The sequence below is a fragment of the Gavialis gangeticus genome, unplaced genomic scaffold (assembly GCF_001723915.1).
Source record: "Gavialis gangeticus isolate Ggan-Ray unplaced genomic scaffold, GavGan_comp1, whole genome shotgun sequence".
Lineage (NCBI taxonomy): Eukaryota > Metazoa > Chordata > Crocodylia > Gavialidae > Gavialis > Gavialis gangeticus.
This window is the reverse complement of record NW_017729006.1, coordinates 43,589,468-43,602,706: the sequence shown is the minus strand read 5'-3', so window position 1 is coordinate 43,602,706 and position 13,239 is coordinate 43,589,468. Positions and strand designations below refer to the sequence as shown.

Below are 13,239 nucleotides of genomic sequence, written 5' to 3'. Positions count from 1 at the left end.
GAAGACTCCAGCCAAGAACCCTTCAAAAGGTCCAAGCAAGAGCCTTTCAAAAAGTCCAAAGTCACCTCAAATAAGCCCTTCCAAATCAATATGATTGCTATTTATAATATAAATACATTAATGTAGCTCTATTACTCATCTATAATTGATCGAGTACAAAATTCTGGGGGTTTTTTGGTGAAAATAAGGTATTGTGTTACAATTGTGTCGTAAGTCCAAGGACTGCCTGTATACTCGAGAGATATTTTGGGCGGGGGGCTGGACTTGATGATCTTCCGAGGTCCCTTCCAGCCCTAATGTCTATGAAATCTATGAAATCTATGATCCAAGAAAGGGGACTATGCCCCTCACTACAGAGGAAGGCAAGAACCCTCAGAGTCCATGCCAATCTGAATGCATATGTGGCAGTTGGGTTGACCCTGAGTGGAGGAGGAAGACATTCTTCCCAGGAACCGCTGGGAGTTTATACATGTGCTCTGGGAGGCGAGAGCCCCTCTAATTAAAGTGCCCAGAATGTCATGTGTATCAGTGTCCCTGCTCTGAAAAATGGTGGCGGGGGCACTTTAACTAAAGCGGCGGGGGCACTTTAACTCCTGCCGCCATTTTTAAACATGAGGACACTGATACACATGACTCTGGAGTCTGCTGGAGTGCAGTAATTATCACACTCCAGCAGATGCAACTAATCAAGTATGTACCGAAGCATTGTAATTACAGCATGTCGGAGCAGCCTCGATGGGCGTGTATAGGCACCTTCTGGGTTTAAGTCTCAGCATGAGCATCAGCACACCCAAGTCAAAATCCCAGCTTTGGCTACAGCTAACACCCAATGCATCTATAATCAAAGCTTATTCAACTTCTTAAAAACCTCCAATGAAGAGGATTCTACAACTTTTGTAGGCAGTCTATTCCATTGCCTCACTATTCTGAAAGGGAAGAAGTTTTTCCCTGATATCCTAGATACATCTACTTGGCTGTAATTTCAAGCCATTGCTACATGTCATACTCTCTGTAATAGGGGAAAAAGTTGTTCTCCCTCTTTTTTTTTTTGGTAGCACTTCAATATTAAAAGTACATTTCTTCCAAAATGATTGGTAGAAAAATATTTTAGCCATTCTGATGCATTCATTTCAGACTTGATATCCCATGGAGATAAATGGACAAATTCATACCTCTTGATGCTATTGTTTCAGGCTTCAACAGACGCTAACCTTGCTGTTTTAAAATGAATGCTGGAGCACAGTTCCCCAAGATAGGGTAAGAGAAGGTATTCTATGACTAATTCCATGGATGTGGAATTATAGTATTGACATAGCTCACTACAGAGGTGTACAAAATCATAGTGACAATAAGGCCTGTATTTACATGCACATACATTTTCTGACAAATTCAGCTTTAGGGCTGAAACTTATGACATCTGGTTTTTGACCAGGGAGTTTTAAGTTGGGAAAGGTTGAGTAAAATCTAGTTAGCTGTTCCTGAATTCTCCAAAAGTTAAGAAAAACCCATGCTTCCTTTATAAAAAAAAATGCAGTGACATTAATTTTTGCCAGGTAGATGGGATATTTTCTATTTCTATTTACATGTATAGCTTTTGACTTTCATAAAAATATAGTTGACAAAGCATACAGGAATGAGATTAGAAAAGAACAGGAGATTCTTTTTTGTTTTGCATATTTTTGGATCATCTACTCCAATGCAAAGTGAATACAAAATATAAGTCACGAAGGAAGCATCTTACATCCAGGGTGAATCACATTTTTCACACTTTGCAAATGAACTTTTTTATGCAATCATATGTGAGTGAAAAGTGAAACAAAAATAATCACCATCCAAGTGACTTACAATAAGTAGGAGACAGAGGCTTCTACAGCAGATTGCCGTGGTGTGCTGAAGTCCACGTTGACTATGTTGTCAGTACTTGGGGATCGAATAAATGCCAAGGACCCTCTACGCTCTCCCTGGTGAAAGAAATAAGGCACATTATTGCTCTACAATATTCAGCCAAAGGATATATTAAGTTAATACTTGTATATCAGAAAACTTGCCATCTTTTTTGAAACTTCCATGGATGCAAAGCACAAAAGAACAAGGAAGAATTTTTATTTATGTAATAGGATTTTTTTCCTCATGTGATTTATTTACCTAGGGTGAAATTCAACCTTGTGCAAAGGACTGAAAAACAGCCATGCCATTTGAGTCACAGTTTACAGCTGTATGTTTAAAGCATACGTGATTTTACAAGAACTTGGCTCTTTGCAAATTGCTAACCTATGCTTAAAAAGCCATCAGAGAGAGTCACTGAATGTCTTCATTTCCATTTTTTCTCAAAAAGGAATTATTTTCAATTATGGACAAAAAGATTTTCAAATAGCAGATCACAACACAGAAGAATATACATATCTGTGTTCTTCTATTGGTACTCATTACTGTTCTAACTGCAATGCCTTCCAAGAAATAACAATTATAGCTTTCTCTTCCTTCATAGCCAGGAGCCGAGTGTTAATTTGGCACTGACTGTCTGTGTGTGTTTGCCAGCAGGAAGAATGTTTGAGTGGAAGATGCATTGAAAAAATGAGTTTTGCTTTTAGTTCTAAGAGTAATTACCCTCAGAGTTAATTCCTGTGAAAGTTTGGTCACCTGTACTCACAAACCTCACTCTTCTACTTGGCAATTTTATTGTTCAGAAAGTTGGTGGCCATTGAGTGGAGTTATAGTTGTAGGGGATGAAAAATGCTCTCAGGTAGTGATACCAATCCCAGATATGTGGGTTTGGTTAGCACAGAGACCTTAGACTTGATTTTACAGCTAAACCTACAATCAATGAGGAACAGAAAAATATCCATCCCCGCAAAGACGGAAGTATTTCATTCTTAAAATAAAGCATCACCATCATCATCATCTTGTGATTTCTTAAATTATACTCTGTAATGACCATATTAGATTTCCATAAGCACACAACACAGCAAGCAAGAAAGTCTAAATACATTGGAGCAAATTTATACCCCATGTCTTTCAGACAGCAAATATTTATAAAGATAGGAAAAAGAGGATTACAAAATAGAAAGATGCAAAGTAAGATATAGTATCTGAAAGTGCTATTGAATCATTTTTGTTTACATTGGCTATATATCACATTGGCAATTTCCCTTTTCTTTTAAGACATGTGGGGCCAACTTTTATTATCTGCTGCTTCAGAAAGAACTAGGTTTGTGAATCTGTATGTAGCCTGTCAGTAAGACTTAAGAGTTGAAGGCTCTCACTCCATCTAGCCAATGCCCAAGATGGGCAGTAACAGGATACCAAACTAGAGGGGGGAGAAGACACAATATCTGTGCCATTATCTGTAGTGGAATGAGCAAAGGGACATTCAGACATGCATGTAATGTAGTCAAAGGACATATCTGTATAACACTAGGTTCAGAAAAAATGATTACAGCACTTGAGGATATCCCTGAAGCTCCTTCATTCAGAACACAAACCAATGCAGTTGTGAAAGAGAGCAGACAATGTACACATAAAGCAACAGTTACAAACCAGCAGTATTTTGTGTGTATGGCTGTTTATCTGTGATAAGGAAACCTGGGTGATGCAGGTAAACATGTTAGCAGCGTGTTCTTTGCTGCTTTGTGTGAAGACACACACCAGTGCTGTGCCACAGCGGTCACAAAGTACATCTGTCAGCTGCCCAGCCTGCTTACACTCTTCACAGGGCAGCTTCTCCTTCATGGGCAGATTTTAGAGGGTGTTAGTGCAGACTCATGAGCCACAGAGTATGCTTCTCCTATGTCCATAACACATGTTAATGACTCTGTGACAATACCTTTCAGATAATAGGCTTATGTGTATAATCACATTCCCTCATATACACTCTCTTTCACACATACTTGATTGAATTCGACTAACGCAGCACAAGGACAGGTAAGCTCATGAATGTATTCTTGAAATGTCACATATGATTTCTTTAACCCTCTGGCAGAATCCAAGACTCAAAACTGCCTTGACATTTTTTGATAACATTGTTTTTACTGACTTACACTTAATCTGGGTCTCAAGGGAAATTAGTTTCCGGTTTTTTTAAAAAGCACTCATTTGGGAGTTACTTCTAATGAGAGATGGGAGTGGAAGTGTTCTTGAGAACTTTGTCCATAACACCCAATCTGATCTATCTTTTAGGCTCAGTGACAGCCAGGGTTAACCATAAAGAGTCTCCCTCTACACCACAATGGGGAAAGGATTCCTCCTGGTTATGATGGGAGGCAGCTTCTTTGCTTGTGATCATCTTGGGAAGGCTTAGAGTCATACCATCTTAATTCTAGACTCAAACTCAGTAAAACTCATTTAGCAGGCTGGTATAATTTAAGGTGGCTTTGGCCACTACTTCTGAAGGTCCTTATATGCGAATGCAACTGAACCAGCTATGTCCCTTTAATGATGATCATACAGCGATAACAACATTAACTGTTCTGCTCTGCTGCCTCTGACATGCAGCGGATATGAAGAATGAGTAACTGCAGTTGCCAATTTGGGTGGAAGGGACACACTGGAAAAAAATCAAAATGTGAAACCAAATACCTGAGGTAAACAGGTATCCCTTTTGTACTTCTTTCATGAAGTCAATATGTGACACTGGGCACATAAAATAATTAGGCAGGTCCAAAGGGACAGTGAGCTGCTTGAAGCACAAAACACTTTTAGAGGATAGGTGTTTCACTTAAAACATAATGTTTGTCTACAGAAATTGCTGGTCACAGGTAGTTTGGCTGTCTGTGAAGAGTCAACTTTCATCATACTTTGGGAAGCACCTGTATGTACGACAACTATAGCAAGGCACCTTGACCTAAGCTTTCTGTAGCGATGGGTGTATGCTGGATGTTTGGTTTGATGGATGAAATCAAATAAATTAGAAAAAAATATTAGATTCAAGTTAAATCAAAAGAAAATTCTTTCTAAAAAATGACAACTAATTTTCATTTTGGTAAGTCCAAACATTTTCTTCAACCAACATTATTATTTTTTTAATTTAGGTCAACTTTAAGTAAATAGGCTATTTTGAAACAAGGAAGTGAAATAAATTTGCATTTCTGAAACTAAAATTTGTTTAAAAATGAAAGGTTCTGATATTTAACAAAATATTTTTCATTTTTCCATCTAAAACTATTTGCTGAATTTGGCCCAATTTCACAAAGAGTTTAGGTCCCTCCATTTTTTTAGTGACTACTATATGTAGAAAAACTTTTGCCTGGCAATTCATATGTGGGTCTAGCTGACTGGCTGAAGACTGGCTAAGTGCAAGAGTATGGACTAACTAGACCTTCTCATAATCACAGTCACAAGATGTAGAATCACAACAGGAGGAAGATGAGGCTATAAAGATAGTATCCCAGTCTGTCAGTGCCTAGAGATTGGTAGAAATGTAGGATATCTGTAAGCTTCTGGTTCTCAGAATGAGAGCTGTGAACTTGGTCATTCCTAAAGCTCTTCCTTGTATTTCACACAAGAAAGGGGTAGTGAGTTAGAAGAGAGGTTGGTCCCTCAAAAAGAGTGTCGTTTTACAATGTGGCTCACAAAATGTGAAAGCTGGAGAACCATTGCAAAAGGATTTTGTTCTTAAGTTACTTTGAATTTGCTGGTGCAGGAAAAAAAATTGTCTTTTGGTGTCAGATTTTCAAACAGATTCTGACACATTTATAGAGGTTGATATCATGTACACACTTGCATAATCCCAGTGAAATCATGGTACTACTCAATGCAAGGTGAGGCTGGTGAACAGCTCCTAAGTGACACCTAACACAACAGTACCAGGACATATAGAGGGCACATGGGCACCGAGGAATTAGGGTAACACAGGGAAACCACACAAACAGGTAATAATAGGCCACAGTGCATTTAAAATACCTTTTATGCATACATAAAATATAGATGAAAAGAAATTTGCTTTAGATTCTTCTCCCCTAATACACCAAAGGCAATATCTTGTGTGTGTGTGTGTGTGTAAAATCTACAAAAAAGAGAGATGACATTACTAAGAGCAAGAGAAATTGCTTAGAAGTACCTCAGCCACATAGCTAATGGCATCCTTCAGGTTGAGTTCATGGAAAACATTAAGAATCCGGTCTCTTGATTTCTGTGCCGACCTTCTCATCAGTACTTTACTGAGAATTTTCCTATCAAAATTGGTCCACCTAATGATTTAAAACAAACTTTTAGCAGTGGCAAACAATCACAATTACAGCATTTTCCCTTTAGCCTGAGCAGCCATTCCTGGACACTAAGCATTTTGTGCACCTTACTAAATATAGCAAAGCATGTTTTTGAAAAAACTTTGTGTGGAAGTTAGGCATTTAAAAAAAAAGTCTTTTGTGAGGTGCAACCACCAGTTGTAGCTACTGATGAATAAAAGCAGCAATCGGTTTATGATTACACTATCCAATATCTAGTTTCAAAATCAGTAAGATACACTGGGGAATACTGCTATCTAATCTTTCTGCTTCTGACTACTTACTTGTTTATTATAGCCACAGAGAGGCTATAATTATAGCCACAGAGAGGCTATAATTTTGTTCCAGTTCAAATATGCAAAGGTTTTCCTCCCAAATAGATTTGACAGGAATAGATCCCTTGCTCTAAATGATGAGATTTGAAAACTTCATCCAAAGCCTTAGTTGTGGCACTGTATTTCACAAACATCCATTTTCCTTGCCATTTGGTAGAGGAACACTATCACTACTTTAAATAACATTCCCATTTCCTTAACTATTCCAATTCAGGAAAATAAGGGCAGTTAGCATAACTTACTTGTCTCGCAAGTAATTATGTCCTATTTGTCCTGATATGTCTTCAATAGCAGAAAGAATATGATCAAAAGCCTAGGAAAATAAGGATAGTATTAATGTCACATGGAGCGCATGGGGTTTAAAGTAAAGTGCTGCTTTTGTTTTTTGTTTTTTTACGTATGTAAGCAGCTCACTGATTATTCCTGTTTTATATAGGTTTAAGTAAAAGATGGAAAATTCTGTTTTTAACTTTCATTTTTATTCCTCTTGTATCATATCTCACTTTTGCATCTCTTTCCCCCCCACACTTTTGAAGCGCATGAGCCATTGTTACTCCCTCTTCTAAACCAGTTGGTAGTTTCACATTCTGTGTCCTTTTAGTTCCATGTCCATGCTCTTGGAGAATAGAAATTTCCCTCAGCAGAGAAGGAATAGCAATCTTTATTATTAGCTCTGCCTAATACTCAATACCTGGGGCCAAGTTTTGTCCTCAGTGGCTGTGTCTACATGAGCAGAGGACAGTGCAGTTGTGCAAGTCCTAAATGACTGTGCAGTAACCAGCATTGCTGTAGTGTTGCTGGGCACTAACTGTGATATGACACTACTGAGCAGTAACTCATTGCTACTGTGCAGTAGCATCAAAAAAAAAACATGTGGCAATGGTACTGCGAATTAACACTGGTTACTGTGTAGTCATTTAGTACTTGCTTATGCACTGGATACTTATGCAAGTACTAAATGACTGTGCAGTAACCAGTGTTAGTGCACAGTACTGTTGCTGCGCAGTTTTCTTCCCCGACACTACTGTGCAGTAGCAATGAGCTACTGTTCAGTACCTTGTTACTACTGCGCAATAGCGTCATGTCACAGTTAGTGCCTGGCAATGCTACTGCAAGGTAGCAATGAGCTACTGTGCAGTAGCATTGGAAAAAAACCACACGGTGATGGTACTGCGCCAGCGTTACTGTGCAGTCATTTAGTAACAACTGTGCAGTACTCCACTCGTGTAGATGCAGCCACTGAGGACAAAACTTGGCCCCAGGTATTGAGTATTAGGCAGAGTTAAAATAAAGATGGCTGTTCCTTCTCTGCTGAGGGAAATGTCTACTCTCTAAAAGAATGGACAAACAGCTAAAAGGATGCAGAGTGTGAAACTACTAACTGGCTTAGAAGAGGCAGTAACAATGGCTTATGCACTTATAAAGGAAAAAAAAAGGAATAACTGGACATGTCTAGCTGAGACATTACTGTGCAGTAGCTTGTTGCTACCATACAGTAGCATTGCCAGACACTAACCATGACATGCTCTTACTGTGCAGTAGTAACAAGCTACTGAGCAGTAGCTCATTGCGCAGTAACACCAATTACTTTTCAGTCATTTCATACTTGCTTATGCAAGAACTAAATAACTGTGCAGTGACAACTGCGCAGTCCGCTGCTTGTGCAGTTGTAGCCACTGACAAGGGTATAACTCAATTTATTTATGTGGAATTACTCTGACCCCAGATTTAGGTCAATAAGATTGAGAGCAGAATTTGGTGTTTTGTTTGCATAGTTTCTAAAAACTTTATCCTGAATATCTGACTGCTTTTAGGGGACCTACTAATCAACAGATTTTGAATAAGGCATTGGGTGACTGTTGCACTTGATTAGCCTTATTACTGAATAGAATATATCTACAATGCGAAATGTGACTTCGGCAAATATATAACACAGCCACAGATGTTCAGAGAAAGGTGATATAAGGAAGATACCTATCTAATACTGGCCAGGGCCAGTATTTTTACCTTTTTAAGGGTGGCACAGGGCTGCACCTCCTACAAGCTCCTGGAGGCAATGAGCTGCCCTGAGACACAATATCTACTGGGACTCTTGTTGTAGTGGTGCAATGTTACCCTGGACCCAACGAAGGAATCTGGTTAATGGCATCACTTCACCCGTAGCTTGTTACTTGCACAAAGGCACCTGACAAAAATGTGACTAGATAGCGTTTTAATTGATGGAAAAAAGAATAAAAGATGAATGTATATTTACAGATGGCTTGCATGTTTTTGCTTTTTCATGGGCATTCATGAAGCTTTCCTTTCATTTCTCTTCAAAACAAATGCCATCTCAACAGACCAGCAAGAGTAAGCATAAACATCTTAGCTGTTTGATAATGTTCAAATTGGAGTCCTCTGACTCTCTCAGGAGCAGGGCTGAACAATTTTGCAAGTTGCAAGTTCATTGCTCAGCCTATTATGTCCTTACATAAATAGCGAATTGTAAAATATTTTTTGTTTTTTTACTTTATCCTGGGAGCCTAAAGTCAAGATGCCATTACTAATTTGTCCAAAGGAAGAATAAATAGCATCTCCACTGTTTCAGAGGCTGGGTAAGTTATCTTCCACAGTGCTTTCTGTTTCTGATGGTCTATCTGTGATAGATGGGGTTGCACAATGCACTTAACAGACAAAAAGGCCAACCCAACCATCATTTCTAAAACTGGCTGAAATTACAGCCAATTATTTCAACTATTCAGTTATCTGACTGCAGGATGTGCCCGTAATCTGCAGGTGACTTAAAAAAAGAGAGAAATGTTTTAACTACTGAGGAAAAAACCCTCACATAATCAACAAACTGAGAAAAAAGCCTGTGGTGTATATTATACATGTAAATGTACATTTCATACATCTTTCCTTAATCAAACAATTTGATTTTGCAAGCACTACGGGCCCAATTAACTCAGCAATATTTCAATTCAGTAAAAGTTTCAGACCAAAAAAGGAAAGGTTCTTGATAACCTGTTTAGAAATGTCTTTCTATTTTCCCCCACCACTGCTAATAGTTTCTATTGCAAACCATGAACCCTGGGGATAGTGCTTTTAAAACCTTACCCTGCCATGGAGCTTTTCATTCAGTTTTGGTTCCCTGTGTTCACTTCTCTTCACTTTCAGCCACTGGACCAAAGGCTTGATTGTCAAACCCTGCACAATGAGACATTACAATAAACATTTTAACTATCACTTTAGAAACCTGTTTGACACCTATTCTAAGCTATAGGAAAATAATAAATTGTCCAGTGTTCCAAAACCAAGACTCTAAGAACACTAATTTTTTTTGAGATACCTCCTCAGATGTTGTGTAGCATAGCCCCCAGTAGAGTCAATGGTGATTTCTTCAGCTGGAAATTGTAATTTTATTTAGAAGCTAAATAACATCATACTCTATGAAAAGTCTGAGCTCATATAAGTGACATGAGGGACACTCCAGTATGAGTATGCTCAGTGACATTTTGGGCCTGCTGAGGCAAAACTCCTATTTACTGCTGGAGGGCTGGGATTTCCCTTCCCTTCCCCTCCTCCCTGTCCTGTCTATACAGCACTTCCCTGTTTAGAAGCTAAACCTTGTGCTTAGGATGATGCTTGGTAAAGCATTTTAATATTTGAAAATGTAGTAAACAAGAAATGACTGCTCCCCTCTACTTATTCAGTGGACGTGAAAGATGCCATTAATTTGAACTCTATTAATACGCTTCATTCAAGGCAGAACATTTTTTAGAACAGAGAAAATTGTGTTTTGTCCCATGTGGTGCCATGTGAAAGCATAAAGTGGGATCCTTGTTACTAAAATTATAAAGCCAATTATGCTTCTGGCTCGCTGAAACAATATATAAGCCACAGTTGAGAGCTGCTTTCAATTTAGTGCTACCACCATGCCTTTTGGGGGTCTCCTCTTTTTCGTAAAGAAACCAGATCAAGTAACTATATTACCTGGAATATAACAGTGAAGAACACAACGATGATGGTTGTGCTGACAAACAGGTTTTTCGCTTTCATTTTGTCCTGATCCAGAAGTGCAACCAGGGCAAAAGCAACAGCTCCACGTAATCCACCATACGACATCACTACCTGATCTATTATTCCCAGCTGGACCATTCTGTAATGGTTTAGAATCCACGTCTGTATAACGACCCCTATAAACACAAATGTCAAAGCCTCATCCACATGTCACAAAAAATAGTCTGATCATCTCTTACAAGCAAAATCCCTTTCTACCTTTATGATTTTCTTCTTATAATCACCTTGCAGCCCTTGTGACCTTCTCCTTCAATTCTAATCAAAGGAAATAGATGCAGCTTGTCCTGGCAGCCAGAAATCCTGCTCTAACTAAGGGCCAGTGATGGGAGTCATATAGGAGTTGGATGAGGGGTGCTAGCCCCTCTGGCGTGGGCCCACTGGATAAATTCTGGTTCATTTGAGGTCAATGGCAAAACTCCCGTTAGCCAGGATTTCACCAGGGCACTCCACTACCATTGGTGATAAGGGTCCCAGTTCAGGAGGCCCTTGGCAACACAATGCACTGAACAATGCACATCAGACTGGAAATGAAATGAAGGAAGAAGAGATGAATTTCTAGTATCTTCTGAAGAAGCTATACCACTGATTTCTTTGACCATACACTAGTGGCATTATGCCAACACTCCATCTACACCGCGGGTCTGTGGAGAGGCTCCCTCAGCAAGAGTTCAAGAAAGTGGAAAACATCACGTTGCTTCCAGATGAGTAACTGGAGGCATCCCCATAAAGGGATGCTGTGCATGCTATGGGTGGCAATTAGCAAGCGTCCTCCTTTTTGGGTCACCTCTAGCTGGAAGCAGTCTTTTTTGTTCCAACAAACACAGCTATGATCACCATCTGCTAGTAAAACAGATCTTTGTAAATATAGTCAGATCACTGCTGTGAATCCTACAGGAGAACATGAGCCATAATTAGGTAAGGCAGCAGCACCAGGCCTCCACTAATTTCAGTCAACTTTGTAGTTTAATAGCTTTCCACTCTTGTTGTCATTGTTGATTTTGGTAATCACATTTATAAAAAGATGGTCAGCACTGAGATGCTCCCTTCTTTTTATACTGCAACTATAGTGATGGTGTTAGTTTTCTCATATTACCTCAAAATGATAGAAGTCCAAAGTTTAAAAAAAGTCTAGTAAAATGGCATAGGTGGACATAGGTAAGTGGAAAACAGCAAAAACCTAGGCAGAATACCCTAGAAATGAACAGACATAGGGAGGGTCCCCCCCACAAAAAAGAATGAGTTCCTGTGCTACTGTAGACATCCAGTGTGCAACAAAGTAACTGGGATTATATCATTGTATTGGCACTATACATATGAATTAGTTTCAAATAAATAAAAATTCCAAATAACAATAAAGCATATTCCTATAGTATAGCTATTAGTCAAGTCTATCTATGTTGTTTAATTACTGTTTTGTTAAGTGTTGTGATATTGCAAAAAAGACAGCTGTGTAACATGATCTGGTAACTCTTGGGTAAAAAATGCATGTGTATTTTGTTGTACACACTCACAAAGAAATTACACCAAGCTTATTTTGTGCAGGTCAGTGGTTCTCTACCTTTTTAGAATCAGAGCACCCTTCCACAATGTTTCAAATTTGGCGGTGCCCCAGCTGAGAACCACTGTTGTGCTGCATCATTGGTTCTTAATTGGGGTGACTCTGGTGTCAACTAAAAGACACTCACTCTTTGTTTTTCACCAATCATTGGAAATTATCTCCATGTTATGACTGTGAATCTGAGATGAAAATGTATATACCTCTTATGTCACCAGGCTCCAAATACGAAGCGTACCTAAATAAATAAATTAGCTTAATCCAAGCTCTTAATTATTGGACCGAAAGAGATGGCTGAGTAAAGACATGATTAATATAATGTGCAAGGTTTTTTTTTAGGTTGCAGCTTCTAACAAAAATCCCCATCTATCTAACACATCAATGATGTACATTACAGCAGGAAAATTCAAGGAACTAGTCCTTGGACTAATCAGGTGTGCCACCTCACATATCCTATTAAAAACTATCATCATTTCAGTGAATGATGAGGTCTACTAGAGAATCCATTCTTTTTCTAAGGAACAGTCATAACCTTAACCCAAAATAATGAAAGCTACATATGTACAAGCCTCCAAGATACTCTGTGGCATGAAAGTATGTTGTTGCAACAAGACTCCAAATTTTAATACATGACTACAGCAGGAAAATTGTTTATCTTACCAATGACTCTGAATACTGAGATGAAGACCAATGTTAAGAGTATAAAAGCTGTGTTCCAGGTCCAGATATCAGGATTTACAGCTGAAATTCCCAGGAACATGAAGATAATAGTCTCAGCTCCACTAGCCATCATTTTCATGGTATATCTCACAGTGGTAGAAGACTGCTCAGAAATATTAGCTTTGACATATTTTTGACAGCAGATGCCACAGAAAGTTATCCTGAAAAGAAATCCATCATTTGTTGAATAACACTTGTAATGTATTTCCCTTTGCCATCCAAGCTATCAAATTGTGACAAAAAAATTAAACTGTGACTTTAAGAATTCTCGGAAACTAAGGCAAAGAGGAATACAAAACTCTAAAATTCTGGGTTCAGATGTGATACCTTCTATTAGATCAACTAAAAA

At 38.7% G+C, this 13,239-nt stretch overlaps 1 protein-coding gene across 1 annotated transcript in view; it reads right to left on the bottom strand.

The window, feature by feature from the left end:
* SLC9A3 (solute carrier family 9 member A3) overlaps nt 1-13,239 on the bottom strand; it is a 53,498-nt gene that overhangs the window by 12,953 nt on the left and 27,306 nt on the right. The window contains exons 6-11 of the mRNA XM_019509144.1: nt 12,831-12,862; nt 10,529-10,731; nt 9,653-9,742; nt 6,799-6,869; nt 6,056-6,185; nt 1,846-1,961 (exon numbers count right to left, since the gene is read on the bottom strand). Coding sequence (XP_019364689.1) covers nt 1,846-1,961; nt 6,056-6,185; nt 6,799-6,869; nt 9,653-9,742; nt 10,529-10,731; nt 12,831-12,862 — 642 coding nt within the window. The remainder of the gene's footprint in view (nt 1-1,845; nt 1,962-6,055; nt 6,186-6,798; nt 6,870-9,652; nt 9,743-10,528; nt 10,732-12,830; nt 12,863-13,239) is intronic.